The following is a 22,809-nucleotide window of genomic DNA, read 5'->3' as shown; positions in this document are numbered from 1 at the left end:
GAAATTCTAATATATGTTAGGAAATACAGAATTATCAACTATGGTTGATAAAATGACAAAGAGCACTAGGGTATCTTAATTAACAACTTGTCAGACATAAAGCTTAATCCTGTAGCATTTTGAATGTTAGATAAGGAAGTCTTTTCTTGCTACTAAAATCACTGGAGAATGAAAATGATAAACATTTTCTGGACCTCCCTCTGATGTAAGAATGAAAAGGAAGCATATGAAAATTGGAACTGCATTGTCCTTAGCCTCTGTCTGCATTTAAAGATAAAATATTACTTGTGTGGTCCAAGGACATGTGCATTGTAATTCAGTGCAGCAATCATAAAAAAATCATTGTGTGTTGATTATTGCCTGAAGAATTTTATTACTAAATTTGAAAATGGCAGTATCTTTTAGCATGGTGATCATTGCCTTATACTGAAGTTATTAATCTTATCAGGAGAATGTACGTACATTTAACTGCTGCACTGTGGTAAGAAGACTGTATTATTTGGAAATAGCCAACATCTAGCAGTTCTGTCCTGGGACTGGGATTTCATATTAAAGATTCCCCAAGTTTTGAATTGCACTCTGGCTCCACCAAGTCATGTTGCTCTTCTGATGTAACCAATTTCTTAAACTTTGTATAGGTGATGATGCTTTATTATTTTAAATAATTTCAATATGAAAATTAGGGTTTCTAAATACTCTCTTTAGTTTTCTCTGTGCTTTAGTTCTCCATACAGAGAGAGAATAAGTCTCTCCTTTTGTACCTTGGCTTTGCATCTAAATGTCGGGATAATGCTGCTTCCTCTTTCGTAAATTAGTCAGGAAAAGGAGTTTGTATATTGTTAGTTCTATAAATTGCACCTATAGCAGTGGACCCCACTCTTTGTTGGAAGCTGCTTGAATGCTGTTCTGTAAGTCCCTCACCTTTCAGCAGCTGAACAATAGCAATCCATGATACTTTGTGTGTGAAGTTCTTTCTCCTGCCTTAGAGGAGGAACAGTTTTTGGTATTTTGGTGTGTCAGCCTAATGGTGTTAATTGTGCAGTGAATGCACTGGTTTATCGCTCAATAACATAAAAAGCAACCATAGCCTCTCAGTATGGGAAGAGTTCATCCGGCTGATATCTTGGCAGTTTATGAACACTAACAGGATGAGGAAATCAGTTTCCTTCCTGAAACCTTGTATCTAAGGAATATACAGACACTATTTGAGGCTTTTTTTTTAGTTTGTTTATAGCAGTACAGTGTTTTGCTGTTCAGACAAGGATATGAAACTGCTTATTGTGACTTGTTAAATTTTTATTAGAGATGGCACATGAAAGATAGGTATACCTTTGATAAACACATCTTAGGAGATACTGAAATTAAACATAATTTTTGGAATTTTTAATGGTATCATTGTCTTAGCAATATTTTAACTGTCACTACAATTGCTCTTTTGCAAGAATTTATCTAAATTCAGCCCTTGCTCAAGAAGGCTTCTGTAAAGAATGGGGTTGAGGAAAAACTAATTAATGTTGCAGATTTTAACTGAAAATCTGAATGTAGAAATCCCCCTTCATAAATCCAAGAAGAAACATGATTTGGAGTTTAAAATTTTTTTTTTTTTCTCCGAGAGTAGTAACCTAAAAGGAAGGAAAGCAAGTCTTTCAAATGGAGGAAGACAGATTGTTTTAAGAAGGTTAAAAGGATTTGTGTGGAGTTTGCTGGGTTGCAAGCACATCCTAGAGTTAGCTTACAGTAACCCAGGCTTTTCACAACTTAGTTCTGTACTCCTGTACTAGTGGTGTAATACAGCTTTTCACAGAGCTGTCTGGAAATAGCTGTTACCATTCTGTGAGATTGCAGACTGTTTCACTTATGACTGACAGACATATTCTTCCTGAGCTGCAGAAAGGTATTTCAGATATGTAACTTGCCTGAATCTGTCAAATAGGGAGATTCATTAAATAGTAAAAAGCATATCAAGAACGAAGTAACATGGTAGCACTGCCAGAAAGAGACTGCACAAGCGAGTAGATACTCACCCAAAATGTCTCTCCACTTGCCCTTATACACTCCTTATCTGAGCTTTTTAAAAATTTTTTCTGCTTTGTCTGCTAGTGTGGTGGATTTTACTTAACAGAGATTTCTATTGTTTCAATTTAGCTAAATCAAAAAATTAGCAGTATTTGGATATTCACCCTCACAGTCATCTTATACTTCCCCCTCTGATCTTCTTAACATTTTTTGTTAGAAAATGCCTGGTCCTAAACTCTGATACTGCCGTTGTTTCAAATGCTTTCATTAGCTTCCTTTTATCACCCACTAAGACTTCCATCTTCCTTCCCTTTTCTGCTTTAACCTCGCCGTTCCAGGGCTTGTCCCAAGCCAGCTCTTTCTCAATTTACTTCATAATCACAACTTTTCCTCTGGTCTACATAATTTTGTGTCCAAGTAGCTGCACAATTACTGGAATTTTACAGATAATTGTTTCCAGTACTTTTTTTCTATAAGACTAAAGTTACCTTGCTGTCCTAACACCTTGCTGATACACCATTGCTCCCACGTCTTCCTTCTTAAATCTCTTTAAAATGAGAATCTGCTCTTCTCTGTCAAATAGCACCTATGGGGAAGTAGTATGCTTATGAAATACTCCTGTAATGCTAGTAAAACGTTGCCCTGAGCTGAAAAGTTGTTAGACTGGTCCTGTCCCCTCTTTCTCTCAACTTGCTAATTTACAGTAATACAGTAGTCATTTAACTTGGTGTTTTAAATTGGGTTCCAATGCTGTGAGTTACTGGTAAGGGAAACCTTGCTCTAGTATTAGCCTGCTAGTCTGTAGAAGTCAGCTGAAGCAGATCCAATAGCAAGATCAGGGCTTGCTGAGCCCTGATCAAAAACTGAGCACAAGTACTGTCTTTGATCTGTCCTGTACAGACGGGTAGATAAAAGTAAACAGCTTACAGTAAGTAAAAATGTACTCAGTTTTCTGTCCTGCATCTGTAAGAGAATCTATAGCCATAAAAGCAAAATACATCAAAAGATATGATGCAAAATGCACACCACTTCGTAAAATGCACTTCACTAGGCACTTTCAAGTACAGTAAGACAATGAAATAGGCTTTTTGTATTTTCACAATCAAAGTTTCAGAAATGGTCCATTTTTAATGTCTCAAACAGTGCTTTTTTCTAGTGTCTCAGAATCAAGTGGGAAGGCTGGAGAAGGGTTCTGTCTAGGTTTTCACAAGTGGACCATCACCATTGTGGATGAAGTTTCTGGTTTAGTGTGTTGAATTTTGAAAATACAAACCAAATCATTATGTTTTCTGTGTTCTGCAGCTTACAAAATGTGAATTATGGCAGGAAGCCAAACAGGCAACTTAACTAAAACCTTCATTTTGGTTTCCTGTCAAACTTTTTTCTCAAACTAGTTCTGTTGACTTTTCTACTTCTCTTTTTCTATGGATGAGCTCATAGCTCATTTTGTAGCAAGAAAATGAACCAAAAGATTGACACTGGGCTTACTCACACTTTGCTTCAGAATACATTTTAATTATTTTTTTATTACTAGGTTTATTCAGACTGACAGCCTCCACAGGAAGTAAAAGTGACCCTGGTTTTGCTTTTGTACATAGAACCTCTTATATCAGAAAGTGAGTTTTAAATAGTTTGAAGAATTCTCTTCAACAGGAAAATAAGGAGTGGCCAGCATGCATGCTTCTGCCACAAGGCATGTGATCAGTTGGAAAGAAATGAGCTCATCTGGATGTTCAAAAGCCAAAAAGGAAAGAATCTAACAGCTGTTGTCTTTGCAGTCAGTGTGATAATGAATCATCAATATGAAGATTTTTTTCTGCTTGAGTTCCTATCTTTTGCTCTACTGCTGCAAAAGAAAAAAAAATACACAAAATCAGAGCCACTGAAGTGTTTTAATAAATTATTTACCTAATAAATAGTTGTTGTCATTAGGAAATGTGCATGTTCTTGCTTGCCATTAGAAATAGCTCCCATCGGTCCTCCCCGCTGCCCCTTTCTGAGTCATTCAGCAAATAGCATCGCTGTGTGTCATTTTACCAAAGCACTTTGTCTGAAAAAGCACTGAGAAAAATGTGGTGGATTTTTCTGGAGGAAGTTGCATGCTCTTTATGTCCCTGTTTGCTGTTACTCCCCGTATGAGTCTAAACAATCCAGCGAGCTGAATTGATGTATGCACTGTGCATGGGTGGGGTTTGCGCCTATGGCTGCTGTCGTGCTGTGTTTTGAACAGCTTCAGTGCCTCAGTCTCACCAGTGAATCTCGTGTTGATGGGTTTTCTTTATGCTTTTGCAGGAGTTTCCCTAAACCAGATGAGATTTCACATACACTTTGCAGTTCTGAATGAAGCATGCGCTTGTTAAAAGTTTTAGTATGTGTTCATATTCATACACAGAGAATGCTTTTAATTTAAAAATCCCCCCGCTCTGTGAGAATCGCAAGAGCAATCATCATCAATATGGATCATATTTGACAGCATCTTGTTAAATGAAATCTTTGTATTTTGTCATACAGCTGCAGTAAACAGCAACATAAATCCCACTCAGAAGCTTTTTATGCAGTTACAGAATGCAGCTTCAGAATGACTTGCATCCTATTCTCCTATTACTTAAACAAATCAGGAATGAATTATCTTGGGAAGACCATAGCTGGTTTAATAAAAGGAGATCATTTATACACATTTTAGAAATTTTTAAAAATGAAATAAAAGGATAAAATATTTCAGAATGTAAAAATTGTAAGAAGGAGAGCAAGCTGCGCAAGGCATTCCTTTGTATCACCTTTAATTTGTGAGAAAATATACTTCACAAAACAGAGGAAATCTTGCAAGTAGATTGACTTGCAAATTTAGAAACTACCCAGATATTACAGGTGGTAAAATAATGAGCCACAATTTTTTATCATTCTCAGTTAGTAAAATTTTAATCAAACTGGTGGCGTTACTGAAAATAAATGCAGTATTATGATTGGCTTCTAGAAGCAGAGGTCAGCTTGTGTTGCAGTATTACAATTTAAAATAATAAGCAGTGGTCTTCTGTGCTCTTGGCAAAGTTATGGAGTGTTAATTTAAATCTACAGTGTGCCCACATTGTTAATATCCTTACACATGGTATAAAACAAATGATTCAAAGATGTGTATCTTTCTGTTTACAGTGTGTTGTATGGTAATCTAAACAATGTTATTTCCTCCTGTGGCACTTGCTTTTAAAGTCAACTTTATCCTGATCTAATTTGTCAAACAAATTCCAAAGACCAAATGTTCTGGTTACAGTACAGATGAGTTTTTACTGGTTTTGTTTTCCAGGTTTGGCACATATGCAGAATAAACTTTGTATTCATCATCACTGGGATGTTGATGTTCTGCATCAGTCCTGGCCCAAAGTAGACCCAGAGTACCTTCAGCCATCAGATGTTGTGGAGATGTCTGTCCTGGTAAGAGCATTTTGATTTATTTTCAGTAGTGGCCAAGTAATGTGTTATGAGCCCAGAGGATGATGGAATTTCTGCTCTTGTGGAAGTTCCCTTAGTAGATGGCTCAGTGAAAGTTCAAAATAGAAGCTACAATTCCAGTTGTGCTGAGTAATTAAAGTGGTTTCCTAAACAAAAAAATGTAGCAAGTCTGGAAGAGAGATGCCCTAAATATAAACCTTTCAGAGTGACTACATATTAGTACCTGTGGAGATCTGACCAGTGAATAGCTATGGGCAAGGATGATACAGTCAAAACTATGATCAAAATACAGGCCTAGATTTTGTGCCTGGTAGTGCATTTATTAACTCAGCCCTGTATAAAATGTATAATTAGGTGATATTTCTTGTGGTACCAGTAGTGCTCTGGCTCCCTAACAGAACCAATCATAAGCTGGGTTAAGTAGTGATTTTTGCCAAATGATGTTTCCCATCTGCCTTGGACTGAATTTCTGGCACATGTCAGGAGAGTGTATTTGCAGGAATGGGGTTGAGAAAACCAGCTATCTTTGGAAGTGTTGTAACTTCCAAGTCCTCTTTGAGCTCTAACGCCTTTGTGGCCTAGGGAAAGAGCTGGCTGTTCAGTGGGAGAGTGAACGTGTAACTACATTTAGTTAACCTGCAATTTTCCAACATGTGCATGTGCATGGTGTAGTTTACTGCCTTCTTTCCTATGGCTCTGGTTAACTAGCATGTGTTCAGGATGCTCCCAGGCATCATAAAGCTTAGTCATTAGATAGGACACAGTAGCAGCAAGTGCCACTGCAGGGCACAGAGGGAATGAATGCCTGGAGCCGAATGCATGGGATCCCTGAGCAGTGTTTCAGCTCTTCCACTGACTGACTCCTGGTCCACCTCAAGTTCTTCATGCTCAGGCATTATGATAGTCTGTAATTAATGTAGTTGCATACTGCTAGATCTGCAGGACTCCTGCCTTTTTCACTGTTCCCCAAAGGACAATCTTTAATGCAAACATTCTAAACTTTAATGTTCTAAATTAAATTAAACACTTCAACTTAAACAGTTTCTGTGTTTCTGGACATTGAATGAAATGGAGCCTGTAGAAGAAATGTCATTTGGTCATGTAAAACTTCATGTTCTGTGTGTGTAAAAGAAACAGAGCCAATGCATTTTGGTTGTATTTTTTTCTGTTCACCCCTTTGGGAGAGGGAGCAAAGCAATTGGGTTGTTTTTGTTGAGCTGAGTTTTTTGAGGAGGAGAGAGAATGGTTGAATTTAGGGGAAGCCATGTTGCTATAGATTTCCTTAATCAAAGTATCTTTGCAACTAATTTCATATCTTGCCAAATCTCTCAGTCAATTTATTTGAACAGAATGAGAAACACTATTAAAACACTAATTTTTTGAACATTAAACATATACCCTTAACAGAGACCAGGGAGTATGTCTTTTTGAAGGAAATTTTCAATTATCATCTTTTCCCTAACCAAAGAGAAGGACTCAGTTGCCAGCTGGGGTTAATAAAAGACTTCATCTAATAGTCACTGTGGATGAATTGCTTTTTCCCTCTTTCTTGCCCTCTCTTTCTTTAAGTGACAAGCATTTAGTTATAACAGTAAAAATCTTCACTGAGGTATGGTCTGTTCTCTCAAGCTCAAAATAAGCCTTCACCTCCAAGCACAGCTAGCAAACATCTTGAATTCCAGTGTTCAGTTTATAAAGGAAGTCTTGAATGAGAAATTGTGTAATTATAGAAACGTCTTTGCAGTTGTGGTTAAAGCAAACATGTTATTAAATTTATCTTTGAAATAACAACTTCAGCAACACGGGGAAAACTCTGGACACAATGTTTTTAAGACTACACAACCAAACATGAAAATGCCTAAACATTTCACTGACAATGCCTAAACATTTCATTTTCTGCTGACATGAAATATTCCTTCTCAAAAAACAAGAAACAAGAAAAAAAAATAATTCTGCTATCTATAGCCACTATGAAAATTATTTTTGTTTCTTTTCCTGGTTGACTTTGTCAAAGCCATAGCCTTGTGTAACAGTCTTGTTATAATGAGAGAAAAAAACAACCCCTGGGTTCTCAGTCATATATTCATGGAAGAATATGATGTATGTAAACACCTTACTTCTGAGAAAGCAAGTGACTGGAAGACCAGAGAGACAAATTGCTTTTTTGAACTGGGAATAATTCTTAGCAATAGTGCCTACAGTGTGTGCCTGGCTTTCTACTGTAAGAGTAGGGCAAAAGGGAAATATGGGGAAGCAGGGAATGTGAATGTGCAGGGAATGTGGGAAGTCTCGTGGACACTGTAGGTTTTTGTATGGCTGCAAAAATAAATTGCCCTCATTAAACGAAGAAACACTCGCAATACTGAGGAATTGGTTAGTTGCAAAGAGTCAGTGTCTCTTCACAAGGCTGTACAGTCAAACCAAGTCTTTGGGCCACAACCCTATTCTTCTCAAGCCATCAAACTGCCTCAGGCTGCCAGGGATTTGTCTGCTGAGACATTCTGGGTTTATTTCTCTTCACACAAAATACTTCATTATTTCCTGTCTGTGCTGGAGTTATGTCTTTCCATATTTAACCCAAAGCAACAAAAGCAACAAACTCACTGCATCCTTGGCTGAAACAATATAGATTGCCTACAAGAAAGACATTTAAATTCACTGGATATGCACAGTATCTGTTACTCTAAATGTTATTGCAAAGTTGAGTATTTTTAATAATACTGTATATTATTAATGCTCTGAAAAATCTGACCTGAATGTAGTGTGCCTTTCATCCTATGCGCACAATTTCTGACTAGCATTTCTCACATTTTCTAGGTGGTGCAGAACTGTTAGCAGATGTGGTCTTATGACTGATGTTTTTATAAATAAAAAAAAAAGTTGGTGTCATTTTTCTTGCTTTGGCGTATGAGGGAGGCCTAACAGTTCTCAGATATTTATTTTCTTTTTGCCTCCTCAGAAGGATTATGCATCAATAGTAAAAAAATATTTGAGTTGAATTAAAAATTCCTCTCTGCAGCCTCAAGGTGCTTATTTTTCAGTCTGTTGTGATTTCATTTCAACTTTTGTAACCTCTGTAGTTACCGCCAGCTCCCTGTAGATCTGGAATAGTGTAGAATGTCAAATCAAAAATAAAAAAAAAAGGGGAAATGAGGGAAAAGAAGAAAAGAGAAAAGCAACTGCTTCCTCCCTTGGGGGAGAAAGGACCCAAGACTTGTGTATTTCTCCTCTTGCAGTTTGCCATGGTTTTTCAGAGAAACAAGGCTGCCAGCACCCAATTTTCTTGTGCTGGCACTTTTACCTGCAAGTGCCAAGGGTTATGCTGGTCTAGTGAGATAAAGAGAGAGAGATGGAGGAATAGCAGAAGGCATTTGTCCTGCTGAGGACCTAAGCCCTGGACTAAAAGGATATGTGAATAGAATGCTTGTTACACACAGCATGTGATTAAATCTGCAGCTGCCTGTTTTAAGAATAGTGTTAAAATGCTTCATGATATAATATAACATAATGAAAGCCAATGCTCAAACGTGGTGAAACCATAACCAATCTGCTGTTTGATGGGAGTTTTGGTCCCAGCTCAGAGCGTAGTGTGGGAAGATCAGGAGACATGCTGTGGGAAGGTGGAGATGTGCTGTGGGAAGGTACACAGTGCCAGGTCGCCCAGGCTTCTCGACCTTTCTAGGAAAACACAACTGCTAGCAGTCATTTATTTACCAAGTTGATTTAGACTGCTTGGCTTTTCTGTCGAGAACAGCACCAAATAGGCTAGTTGTGGAAAATTTCCCCCTGCCAACATCCATCCACTGGGACATATTCATTTGCATGATGGAGGACAGTGAATGACATTTTAACTAGGCAGGCATAGCTTTGAACTGCAGTCTGCGTGTCCTAGCAGCAAGCTGAGAAGGTTGCTTTATATTCCCACTAAAACTGTATCTGTTTGGATTTTACTGTTTTCTTTTTCCTGTGGAATGCATTTCTTCTCTGAAGTGTCCTGTCAAAAAGAACTGATTGTATTTATTTTTCATAAAAGCTTTAAAAATTAACTCCTATGTGTTTTTCAAGGACTTTACTTTACACCAGGTGCTAAAGGCAAAGTTTAACACAGACAGCCTTTTATGATGCCGCATTATGGATGCATGTAAGAGTAGTTAAAAACCTACTGACATTGTCACTGCTAATTCTTGTCAAGACTAGTCAAAAAACAGAAGTGGCCAATCCTTGCTGCATTTGAGACTTCATCTTGTTCCTTAAAAATCTGTCCCAACTTCCTCTCTCAGCGAATTGCACAAATTAGTTTATTTTCAATAAAATAAAATACAAATAAAATACATACTAGGTAAGTGAACTAGGTCTTTCTCATTTGTCATATGTTGCATACAGACATTCTGGACAAAATCCAGGTGAAAGCCAAGTCATGTACATTTTTATGTCCAAACTCCATGAAGCAATGTAGAATTTAGAATTCTACAATTTAGAAGATTGAAATCTCTTTGAAATGATCCTTAGGGGTCAGAGATCTGCAGTACCTACACCAGATTATTATGCAAGTAATGTGATTAACTGCATTTAAAAATTCAAATTATTTCATTTTCCAAAATGTGTGATTGACAGTCTTCTCATTAGCCACTGAAAATAGTCCATATAAATCTGAAAGCTTTTGTAATAATTAAGTTTATACCAGCTCCAGAAAGGTACTCAGGCTCTGTATTCTGTGTCCATTATCTACTCTCATTGGATGACGGAAAGGATTTATAAAACCATTTTATAAATTAAGGTGATTCCCACCAAAGGACTTACTCATTTTTACTTACATGATTCTGCCCCACTGAAGCAAAACCAGCGTGGAAGCTGCTCTGAAAACCAGCCACACACAGGAAAATGTTACTTAGTGTGTAGTTGACGTCTTTGTGGTCAGTGTTGGATTAATGAGCCATGGTTTGAGTGCAGCATATAACAATGAGTGCAACATACACTAAGTTAAAGCCTGTTTTTCTAAAAATAATAAATCTTCCATTTGAATCGCTGCAAGACATTGCTTAGCTGTAAAGAATCCAAATTGCTGCCCAGAAGTTTGTACAAACCAAGATTCCCACTGGACAAACCATTTTATGCAGCTCGTGTGACTGTCACGTTTTTAAACTTAAAGGATCTCTGCATTGCACAGTCACGTGCTGCTTGCTGTCTTCAAAACTGAGACTTCCTGTGGCCACTTCTTCAAATTTTTTTTTGAGTATCACGAGTCAGAGTTTTATCTTATGGTAGATGGACAGGAAATAGGAAGAATTTTATCCTCTACTTAGAAAGTGTGGGTTTGGAGAAAGGAGATTTTATTCCACTTTTTTCCTTTCCTTTTGTAACAAGATGGATTGGATAGAAGAAATGAAATTGTAGGAAACAGTCTAGTAACTGCTGTTTTTTCTTGCTTTCATGTCTCTTTTTCAGATCAATAACAAAGCTTGTGGCAAAGTTTTTGTGCCTCAGCAAGCAGCCCGCAATTTTGAAGAAGTCCACGAGCTAGTTCTTCAAAGTGAACTTGGAGTCAAGCATCTCCAGGGACGAGCCATTAAAAAGGCCTTTCTGTCTCCCAGAACTGCCCTTATCAACTTCTTAGTGCAAGAATAGTAAAGGCTCTGCTAGGCTGTAAAAGGGAACTGGAATCTTTTGAGGTGGAAACCAGTGCAAAAACACCAGTTATGGTTATTTCACAGTCATGTAAAGGTGTGAAAGAAATCTTATTAAAATCAGGTTGCTGCTGAATCTTCCTTTCAATGCAGAGAAATGTGCAGAATTAAAGTTTCTTATTGAGTCATGGTAAGATGCTGTTTGTCCATGTTCTTTGGGAGAATGAGATGGAAGCATAGAGGAGCTAAACAATTGTAACAGAATGTAGGTGACAGAAGGTGCATGGGGCTTAGTGTCAGCCTCAGGAATATATCCTGTTGGAAAGTTGGCTTGGCTAAATGCAGATGCATAAATGTGATTCCAGGACTAAATGACTGCCCTGAGTAAGTGCTACCCCAAATGTTAGGTGTGCTTTGCTCCCTGTATCTCATGTTTGGGTACCCTACCATTAACTAACATCTAAAGTTTTAAGAAAATGCTACAAAACACTACAGAGTATTAATGTAAAAAAATAATTTCTTTGCACTGACCAATGGCCTTGGGTAGAGCAGGTAGCCAGAATGGTCGCCAGAATGGGGTGGTTTGATACATTTCACATAAATTTCAGAACCAAGCCAAGAAAAAGGTTAGGTTATTTAGCCAAGCCCTGCCTTAGCCAGGGTTCTCCTTCCTAGCTGATATATTTGTGTTGGCACATGCATGAGAGGTGCAACTTTAGCAAAGTGCTGATGGTTGCTTCTGCATGGAACAGGATGGAAGTTGCTTCCTATGCATGAGCCATCTCAGAGAATTTCAGGGCATTCAAGAGAGGGATCAGTCAGCTGCTAGAAAAGCAGCAGTGGGGAAGGCAAACAGGGTGCTTTTTGCCTCTGCTGGATCTTGTAGTGCCTAGATTGTAAAACTTGCATTGAAATTCTTTCCTTTTTTTTTTTTTTTTTTTTTTGAGGTGTTAAGTGAAAACAGCCATCATGTTTCTAAAAATCAATCAGACATTCTTAAAACATAAAGGTATTCTCATGCCCGATTCCAACCAGGTTGTTTGTACACTGCATTCCTGATATATCCACATGGAAATATTGTACTCAGCAAATGCTTGAAAAAGAATTTCCAAGGAGACAATTGCAGGGTTCATTGTGAAAGAATGTTTTGTCTTTAACAGTCATTCAAGTAACTAGTCCAATAAGCCAGCCATTTGTGAGCCATTTGGACAGTTAAGAAATCAGCAGTAACAACCAGCGAGGCAAATACAGAGGTCTGCAGTAACCCTCCAGCCCAGCAGGCATCCAGACTCTGTACTGGATTGAAAGGAAACCAAGAAAAATACCCACGTAACAGTAAATAAGTCTCATAGATCCTCAGTAACTAGGCCCAAGACAGATCATGTTGCCATGTGGGCACTAGCTGAGCAATGCCAATATTCATTTTGGATTTATGCATTTTTGGTACCAAATATCCAGATGCGTAACAGAGATGTCAGGCTTAGCAAGCATGTTTGACTTTACACATCCCTACCTCTGCAACAAAACTCTTCTGATTTCTGCTTCCTTCTGGACCACACTTATGCAGATTTTCTCTCCAGCAGTCCTTTGACACCAGAATGACTAAGAAATGGAATATTTATAATGAAGATACGGTCTTTGCAGTTATACGACTCCAGAAATCTGAGCCACAAAGGAATGCATTCAGACATTCAAACACAGGCCTTTAGTTGGAGTTAAAATAATTTGAATTCCAGTGTCTGCCTGACATATATGTTGTTATAAATTCATAAAACTCCTGTTCAGAAGCCCCTAGAAGGACTGTGAAAGAGATCCTTTAAAGTAAAATCTGTGGTGTAGCACTGTCCTGTTTTTTGGGGTTTTTTAAAATTTATATAAAAGGTTTAACACACCCTGTGGAACCATTTTAACAGAGTTTTTCTTTGGGGGAAAGGTGGCGTGTTTGATGTAAATAAAAACTTTTTAAATTTACAAGGATGAAGAAAAATGCTGTAAGCTCAGCAACCCTGTGGTGCCTTTAAACAAAAGCTGCAGTCACTGCAGGGCCGGGCGCAGCCCACAGTGTTTATTGCTGTTAGCACTTGAGGGTATTTGCTCTTGCCTGAGGAAGTGAATTGTAGATGTCACTTGGTGATTCAGGCAAAAATCAAAATAAGGAATGGATTTCTACAGGCTAAAAAAGGAAAGGTAGTGAACAGCAGACTCACAAAAAGTGTAAGGTCAGAAGTCCTGCCAGTGTGTTTACAGTAAGTTGTAATTCAGTGTGGTCTAGAGGATACAAAAAAGGTGGTGAAAGAGTGAGTGAGAGAGATGATGCAGACAGTGTGACAGAGCCTAATCCCCTGGTAAGTGTATGTTTGAAGGATGGCAGAGGTGCCAGCTGCAGAGCTTTGCTGTTGTCCTGGCAGCCACTGACATTTCTTACAAGGTTGACCTGCTCTGAATCACAATTACCATTTGTCTTACAGTAATTGTGACTCACAGGTTCAGTCTGTGCCTAGATGGGACTGATAATGATATACAGGCTGTAGCCTGTTACTAAACCTTTGTAAAACAACTCATCACAGAAGTGTCATTTATTTGGCAGGTGTTATTTGTGTCACGGTAGAGAGGCATCTTTATGCTGAAGGTTGTGCATATAGATTGTGTCCCCTTGGAGAGCTCAATGGGTAAATAGTGCTGGAGTTCTAAATCTGGGAGGGGGACACTTGAGAAGTGAGAGGGAAGGGTGCTGGTGGTTAGTCAGTCAAATTGCACCGTGTTCACACACGTTAAAAAGGATATGGTGCCACTGTCCTTATTGCATTAAGTGATGATCCAAAGATGATGTGGGAGGTTTGCTAAACCCAGTGGGATAGACCCAGGACAAGCTGCTCCAAGAAACAGATCCGTGACACAGAAGGAGCATTTTCAGCATCCTGTCCCTCTAGGGGATAGAAGATTGGTTGTTGCACTGATCCAATCTGTATTGAATTACTGTTTTAAGTAATGTCAAATTTAAAAAATAATTATTGCCACACTTTCTACCCCAAAATTGCTCATGTGACTAAACTTCAAAAAATCCAGCCCTCAAACTGATTCTGGGAAAATAAAAACTGGCAAAGTCCTGAAAGGTCACTAAGTACTTTTTCAATGCCATTGATTTCATGAGAAAGGATCTCAGATGCTGGGGTGGTGGGGGCACGGAAATGTTCTGGAAGACACCACTCTGTAGAAAAATATGTTATTTGGCATGGGTGATAACTGAGGTGACATGGACACACCCGTGCTGCTTTGCAGGAAGGCAGGAGGGCTTTTTGTATCACGTTCAAGGACACTGTTACAGGTTAGGTCACTAGCTAAGATAGATCTCTACCCAGCTTGTCCCCAGCTATGCTTTGAAAAAAACCCTGTGCAGGGGTATTGCAGTACAAGCATGTGTATTTCCATGACCTTTATCAGAACCCAGACGTGAAGATTTGGTGCAAAATAAAATCTGTGTGCTCTCTTACCAGACTAAAGTAATGCCCCAGAACTGACATCGGGTTAATGATGGCATTTTCTGATCTGACTTTGTAAAGCCTGCTTGTTTCTTTTGGAGGGAGAATTTCCACACATAAGGCAGGTCATACAGTCTCTCCTCTTTGTCTCTCCTTCTGTGTAAAGCTTCACAGAAAGCTATTCCTATTCTCTAAACCTTTCACAATCAACATGCACTGGAAAGAATGTTAACTAGTGCATTGCTGGTTGTTCCTTCCTAGGGAGGTTTGCAGTATGTGAGATTTTTCTAAAAGCATGTTATAAATGAACAAAGAATTGGGGTTGGTTGATGGTTTTTTTGTAGTTTTGCAGTACTTACTACAGTTTCCAGAGAAGGGATTGGCTTTATTGATGTGTATTTACCCACTTGGAAGAGTACATATGCTGGCTTTGCTGGATGCTTTTTCTGCTTCTGTGTTTCCTCAGTCCTCTCCTCCTATGATTTCAGCTGATTTTTTATCAAAGGACTGAGCTGAACAAGTGTTCAATATTAAACCAGGTCTGTCACCACAGAACCTGAGCGGTGAATACGCGTACTATCGATCTAGGTAATGTCTCCTTTTGACCTTAAAAAGTGTTGTTGGAACTACAACATGGTTAGGTTTGGGGGTTTTTTCATGGGAATGGGGTTTGTGTCTCAAAGAAGGATGAAGCTGATCACAATAGATCAGAGGGAGTTTTTAGCATGTCCCAGCCCTTGCAGGAGGAGAACTGAACTGAAGCATTATCTCTGTGCAGGAGGGGAGAGGATCAGAGCTCTCATCTGCAGCCCAGATGATAAAAGAGATCTTGCCTGACATGTGGAGGAAAGGTGGGAATTTTTTTCCCTTTCTTGAATAATGTGACTTTCCGGTATCACAAAGCAGTCTTCAGTGCACTAACCCTGTCTGGCCCAGGAGGCCTCGAGTCACACACAGCCTTTGTGACTCGTGGCACTTCTCTCACTCAGGTAAGCCTTGGGTTGGAAAAGTTCAGGTCTGGTTTTAAGCCCTGGGGAGTTGCCATCCAGCACCATCTTCCATACAAAGTCAGCTCTGGTGTTCTTTGTATAAAGAAAGTTTGAACAGGTTTTCCTGGGTTTTTAAGTTGTTAGTGCCTCTGAATGGGAGTATTTTTGCCTGTATGTAGCAACACTGCAGAGAGAAGTCCCCATGGCTTTTGTTTCACTTGCCAGCCTTTTTTTGCATTGGTCCTGAGACAATGGAAACTCAGTCAAAATCAAATGGATACTTGAATTTGCTGTCAGGTGAACATGGCCCAAAGCTGTGATTTTGGTCCCATGAATCTCATAAAAACACCCTCCGATATTTAACATCCAGGACTTTTCCTTACCTGCTCATCTGCCTGGGCCACACCAATTTGTTCTCTCTACTGAGCTGCTGAGTTGCTCACTAAGCAAAGGAATGTGTAAATGGGGCAGGCTTAAGTACAATGAGTTGAATATTCACATTCTGCTTGCACTAGTGGCGCTCAGCCTGGGCATCAGAAATTCTTTTACTTGAGGAGCCTGGTCTTCTTCAGTGTAACTCTAAACAGAACCTGTGCATTTACATGAGCAGAAATGTGTGCTTTGTGCTTGCTCTCTGGGCTAGCTGCAAGGGGATGGCCCACACTCACATATAAGGCTCTGAACTTCCTTATCTGCCAGTAGTTTTTTACACGTGCCAAAACCAAGTGTAAAAGATCCAGGACTGTCTCTACACCCACGTCCTGCTGCCAGAGGAGACACACAAGCTGCTGAGCAAAGGGAGTTGCTTTTCAATAACTCTGCTTGGTGCCAACAACACATGAAGCAAAATACATACAAGTCATAAGAGCTGTAGGTGATCCAATCCACTGATCAGGAGTAATAAACACAGAACACATAACTGGGGCAGAAAAGAGAGTGATTTAATAAAGGAACATGACACGTAACTGGCAATGGCAGCCTGGGTTTGCTTCTGATGAAGATTAAGAGAATTGGCATAACAGGAAACTGTTTACTGCTACAAAGGGAAATCAATTGTCTTGAAGCACATAGTGGTGTAATTAGCAAATCTTACTAATTGCCTCAAAACAGAAATACAAATGTGCATTGCTGGACTGGCTAAGCCAAGAAAGGATTGTGAAAAGTATCTGTAGAAGCTTTTAGAAGTGAATATTTTTCTTAAGTACGTCTCCATCCCTGGAGAGCCACGTGGCTGGATGAAATAGCAAGGGTGCAATAAAAAAATATAATTCCCAATTTTCCCATGTGAAAGAGCATTTAGAAACATCTGTTAGTCAGAGAGCTTCTCCTAGGACATGCACGGAAGAACAGAGTGGATGCACTGACTGCAGCTGGCAAATCCACTCGAAGTCCACCAAGCCACGTGAGGCCAATGACTGATGGCAGGATGTCGTCTGACCTGTGGAGTGCTTCCAGCCCAGCATTACTGGAGGCCACGTATGTTGGTTTAAAAGGTCACGGTGCTGTTTGTGTTAATGCACTGATAAAGAGGCAGGGAAACAGAGCTGGAAAATTCTCCAGGCAAGCTCTTGTTCTGATAAAAGGCTCTTTTCAGTAGAAAATGGAGAAAACAAACTATTCCACATTATTTTGAGCAGGGGTAGGAAAACCAACAGAGCTGTCTGCATTAGTCTGGTGCAAATCTGCAGCCACTCAAAGGAAGTGTTCCAGCCCATGGAGTGACAGCAGAGGGAGACCAGTGACTCCAACACCACTGATGGCACACAGAGAAACTGAAGAGAGGAGGGTACAAGTTCTTGTCTGCCCTGGAGCAGCAGCCGAGTGCCTGGCACCCAGCTCTGGCCATCCTCACAGAGACTGAGCTGCTGCAGCTCAGGGATCTGCAGCTTCTCTCTCTGCTGCTTCCTGGGTTCCTATTTGGGATCTCAGTGATTCCCCATGGCTCCTCTAACCTTCCCAAGGTGTGGCCTGCCAAGTAACCCTCCCTGCCTGATTTTGCCCAGCTGTAGGCCCACAGCATTCCCACTGAACTGATGCTGCAGGTGCACCCATGTAAGAAGGAACATGATTCTGAAACCCCTTCTGTAAAGCATCTGTACCTCTCCTGAAAGGCAGTGTGGAAAGCTGTCCCCATACTGCCCTGGCCTTTCTCTGCCATTAGTGTTAATTAAATTAGTGTTAATTAATACTCTTAGCATAATTCCCTGCAGAGATAATGTCCTGTGGTAGACACTTGTACTACAGCAGGAGCAAAGCATCCAAGTCTGGATCTATTTCTGCCATGATCCCAAGGGCATGGGAATGCACCAAGCCAGGCTGTATGGTGGGCACCTGAGCTGCCCCCAGTGTCCAGGCTGCCCCAGCAGCTTGAGGGTTCAGTGTGTAGGCAGCAGGCAAGGCAGGCTGCAGGCGGGGCTGGCAGAGCAGGCAGCAGGCAGGGCAGGCCTCCTGGAGGAATGCAGGGGCCCCTGGGGCAGCCATGAGGAGGAACAACATCTCCCAGCCCTGCCCTGCTACCTTCCTGAAAATCTTTTGGAAGGCAGAGGCTGAGGTTTGGCCTCCCCACTTCCACAGCGTCCCGTCCAGCAACCTGGCCCCCGCCCTGAGCCCAGCCTTCCCACCCACAGCAGCCCCCGGGCTCACCTCTGCAGTCACCTTGCTTCATCCCTCCCTCCTCCTCCTCCACCCTCTTATTTGTCCTACAGTCCTGTGCATCATCCTCCTGGTACAAAGCATCTGGCTGGTGCAGATAAATGGCACATTTAATGAAAACCTCTATTAGAAAGTTGGAAGGAAAGTCCATCATTTCCCTCTGCTATTCAGTCAAGAGTTCAGAGATGCTGTGGCACTGCTTTGCAAGAAGTTGAGAAATGCGTTTGCTCCTGCAAGAACCAAGCCAGGCTCTATCCTGGAAATACTTCTATCTTACAAATCGCTCACTCTGTTTATACTCTAGCACTAAAGCCTTTATTACTTTCTTGCTAAAACACACCAGAGCATGTATCTCAGGCACTGCAGAGTGGTGTGCGTAGTCCTGTGGGAAACGACCTGCCTGGGACAGCTACGGCCCTGAGGAGACACAGGTACCAGGGATCAGCCCTGCACATGTCCCCAAACTAACTGGTGTGCTGCCAGCCGCTGGTTCCTCACACTCGTTTGGTTGCAAATAGGCAGTGTGAGTATGCAGTAGTTGCTCTTGGAGAGAGATCTGGCTATAAATCGGCACCCAGACTCCTCCTAATCATGTTTTTCCATAAATTATACAGCCCCGGGCTGTTGTCATGCTTTAAAATATGAGGGCGTTTTCTCCCAGATACAAAAATGATCGGGGTGGCGGGGGCGGGGGGGTGGAATGGTGGTGGAGAATTTCTTCCCATTTTCTCCATCTCTCTCTGCAATGTGAGCCCAGAGACCAACGTGGCAGCAAGAAATAAAGACAGATGATCCCCTTCCTGCTCTCATTCGAGACTTCCCTGTTTACCCGGGCAGGCGGAGCTTTGCCCCAGCCTGCCGGCCCTGGAGGGCCGTGCTGCCCCAGCGCAAGGCTGCCGTGATGGGCCCAGCACTTCCACTGAGGTGGAGCTGAAATCTGGGAACACCACTCGGGACTGCTTCTCCCCAGATCTCTGCCTCCCTGCACCCCACAGGCGGCTGAGATTGCCACGTGGAGCGGGGCTGAGTTACAAGCTGTCAGCATTATGTTACATGAGTAAATGCAGTGAGTAAGCCTTGCCCACAGGAACAAAAACAGATTAAATGAGCAATGGTTTGGGTTTGGTTTTTTTTTTTTTCCTCTTCAAGGGGTAGGGTTTAGAACAAGTTAATTCAAATTGGCTCATAGATTTTGATCCTGTGCTACAACAGCAATCGTGGACCCCTTAATTTCTTAATAGGCATGGGCTGTAAAAGTCACAGGAACTATAAACACGCAGGACCATATCTAATCGCAGCAGAAGGGTCTGCAAGTCAGTGTAGTATTACATCTCCAGTCTAGCAGAAAGTTCAAGTTAATCATCTGCTCACTTGGGAATACCCCTAGCCCAAATCTCGCGGAAAGAATAAATCTGAGCATGAAACTTCAAAGGTATTTTGCTGCCTAACGTTCACTGAAAGCATTGCAAATTCAACTCCAAAATGCCTTTGAATCGCTTGGCTGTGATCCCTCCTTGAAGGCGCTTGCCATCAAAGTGTCTGCTCATGCATGCGGAGCCTGGAAGGAGGCCAAGCCCAGTGTGAGGGGTTCCCTATCCAAAGAGTTTCAGGAGCCTTTTCCACATCGTTCGCGTAAGCATTGTTCTGCAGACAGCTGATTTGATCCTTTGGCATAGGAAGGAAATGTACTTTACATAGCTGGTGAAGGTCAGCAGCATCCAGAGAGGCCATTTGGCAAGAAGACTGCTTCCCCCCACTCCTTCCCGCCCCAAAGTGGTGAGCTCCTGCAGATCAGACTGTAAAAGGATTTACAGATGTTAGATAAAAAGTAACGGCAGAAAATGCATGTATCACCCATAAAAAAGAAAGGAAAAAAAAAGACATTATCTGAGGGAAGTTAGATTCTTCCTTGGTTTGTGTGTTGAAAGCTGAAAATACAGACATCTATTCCCAAATACTTCTGCCCCACCAAAGGGTTTGTTTCTTAGAGGGATGGAAGAGCCTCATCTCAGTGTGTTGGAAGAAAAAAACTCGAATAGACACAAGTCTGAGCCTCTGACATGCTGGATGGGAGCATGGCTTCCCTTGATTAACTTTACATCCTTTGGGGAGAAGGAGGCAAGAAGGTGCACGATGTGTAATTTCCTTTCCAACTGCTCTTTGTCCATGTCACATACTCCTCCAGCAAGTAAAGCAGTGCTGGGGCTCACGCTCCCATCCTTATCTACCTGCTGCTCTGTTTCCTTTCTGTCATCCTCCATATAAATAGGGATTCAATCTGTAGTTCAGTACCAACTTTGTTGTTACTTATTGTTTTAACATTGGAGCTTGCCCATTTTAGGTAAAAGTGGTCATGCTGAAAGCTAAGCATCTCAGCTAAGCCCATCTCCAAAATTATTCTGAAGCCAGCAATGAGGAGGAGGCACCCCATGCCTCAGTCACTTTGCTGTGGTTCTCCTCATCAGCCCAGGATGTTGCCAAAACCAGACTTCCATGAGCCCTTTCTGAGGATGCTCTTTAGACACTGAAACTGTTTTGATTTTCCTTGCCCCAGCTGAGCTTTACCTCAAACTTGGCAGTTTTGGTCAAGTCCCACCAAAGAGGTAGTTACGCTTGCTCTTGGCAGCTGGTGGCCTGAGCCCACACCTGTCTGTGGCATGAAGCAGCTGATGGGGGCCACTGTGGCCTCTCCCAGACACAAAAATGGGAGGCAAATCCTTACCACTGCAGCCAAAAGGGCCCTGGCACAGGCAGGGGTTTGTTGTGCTTTGCACAATGGACGTCCAGATGGAGGCTAAACTAACTGTCGGGGCTTGTGCAAAGCAGGGTTTAGCCCCCAGGCACCCCAAAGTGATTATGGGGATCAGCCTGAGGGAGCTGTGATACCCTTCCTTCCCTCATCCCCACAGCAGAGGAAGGCTTGGAAAGGTTTGACAGATGGGATTGCTTGATATTTGGGATGTTTTCCTGATACTGTGAAAAGCTCCAGCATTATCAATCTCTTAAAAGAATTGGCAGGCCATGGTTAGTAGCAATATGTGCTGGGGTCCCCCTTCTCCAGGTCCTGAGGACTGGGGGAGCTCCACTGCTGTCCTTCACCCTGTGCTGGGATTGCCATCCACCTGTCTTCCCTAGAAACCATAAACCCCCTTATCTAAAGCTGTGCTATGTCTGGGCTAACTTTTGTGAGTCCAAGGTGCATCCGTTTATCAGCTCAAGCTCCAGCCTAAGGCTGTTGCTGCAGGGACGAGCCTCCAGCCTCTCAGTCCTGCTCGGAGCCTCTTTGGAGATGCCCCAGCACTTCTAAGGTTGCCTTGAAAGAAGCCCCTTTTCCAGGGGCTCCCAGTGCCATCATTTTTAAGCACATTGGGCCAAGTCTCACAGGAAGAGGCAGGATATTTCAGGTCTAGCCTCAGTTGCTCAGGAGTGTTTTTGTAAGGGAATGGGTCAAAGATGGGAGGGGATTTTTTTTTTTTCTGACATGTTTTGGTCACAGCCCAATTCACCATTATTAAAGGCAGCGAATTTCCACATTCCTTAACATTTGGCCCTACCTCCTGGAGCCTGGGGGAGAATTACAATAACAAGTTATGGGAATGCAGGACACGTGCCTGGGCCCGTAGGATCAACTGCACCAGTCAGTTTATTTAGAGGTACACAGCTCCCTACAAACCAGCCTCTCCCACGAGCCCAGCATACCCCCAACCTCTGGGCATCCCCAGCTGAGTTTTGCCATGGAAATTTTGCAATTGGCCCAGGCTGACAGAGGAGGGAAGCTGGGATGTAAAGTGTAGATTCACATGGGTTAAGTCTTTAATAGTGGGCATGAAGTGTCCCGACTACATTAGAACACCCTGAATGCAGTTTTACACACAGTTCCTATACCTTTCAAGCATTTGGGAACAACCTGACTTGCCCAGTCCCTTTGTATCACACATATGCCACTGAAATCCAAAGCAACAATAATTTTATGACATCATGATCCATCCGCTTCTTTCCTGATGTAAATGTCTCTGGAGTTGGTCTTGCTGCAGTTACATGTATGATGCTGGATAAAGGGTTGGGGGGTTCCTGAAGGTGTCAGGAACGCTGGGATGCAGATGTTACCTTGGGCATCCAGGGGTATCCTTTATTCTTCAGGCTAGGGGTCGTCATCCTGCAATGATCCAGGGCCCTTTAGTCATGCTCACTTAAGCATGACTATCCAGCGTAGAATGTCTATCTACACTAGGAAAAATCATAAGATTTCCTACTATGCAGACTAATTGCTCCAATAGTTATGGAATGAGATTTTCCTCGCAGTTTCTCATGGGGAAGTGCGGCTGGTTTTTTTTCCCGACGGGTGTCTGTGACTTTTCATAAGGCTTCTTCAGGAAGGTTTCTGGGCTGCAGGGTGAAAAAGAGGAATATTATCCAGCGGGGAGACGAGGGAAAAACACCTTCCTTTCATCACGCGGGTGACTTTAACCACCGTGCGCACCCCTTCCCAAGCCCCCTTCCCAGCTGTGCTGCCTGACCCGAGCCCTTCCCAAGCCTGATCGGACACCGAGTGACGTATCTGGAACCGCAAGCGACGTTCCCGGACAGACCGCTCGCGCGCCC

At 41.8% G+C, this 22,809-nt stretch overlaps 1 protein-coding gene across 6 annotated transcripts in view; it reads left to right on the top strand.

Annotated features, from left to right (window-relative positions):
* The window catches only part of LARS2 (leucyl-tRNA synthetase 2, mitochondrial), a 97,744-nt gene extending 86,463 nt beyond the window's left edge, over nt 1–11,281 (top strand). For all 6 annotated transcript variants that reach the window (XM_042043275.1, XM_042043273.1, XM_042043274.1 and 3 more), the window contains 2 exons: nt 5,318–5,445; nt 10,909–11,281. In XM_042043275.1, coding sequence (XP_041899209.1) covers nt 5,318–5,445; nt 10,909–11,088 — 308 coding nt within the window. In that variant the 3' untranslated portion in view covers nt 11,089–11,281. The remainder of the gene's footprint in view (nt 1–5,317; nt 5,446–10,908) is intronic.
* The last annotated feature ends 11,528 nt before the right edge of the window (nt 11,282–22,809 follow it).

This window comes from Corvus kubaryi, unplaced genomic scaffold, assembly GCF_017639235.1.
Source record: "Corvus kubaryi isolate FWS band 111438036 unplaced genomic scaffold, C.kubaryi_AGA036_p1.0 37398, whole genome shotgun sequence".
Taxonomy (NCBI): domain Eukaryota; kingdom Metazoa; phylum Chordata; class Aves; order Passeriformes; family Corvidae; genus Corvus; species Corvus kubaryi.
This window is presented reverse-complemented; position numbering and strand designations above follow the sequence as displayed.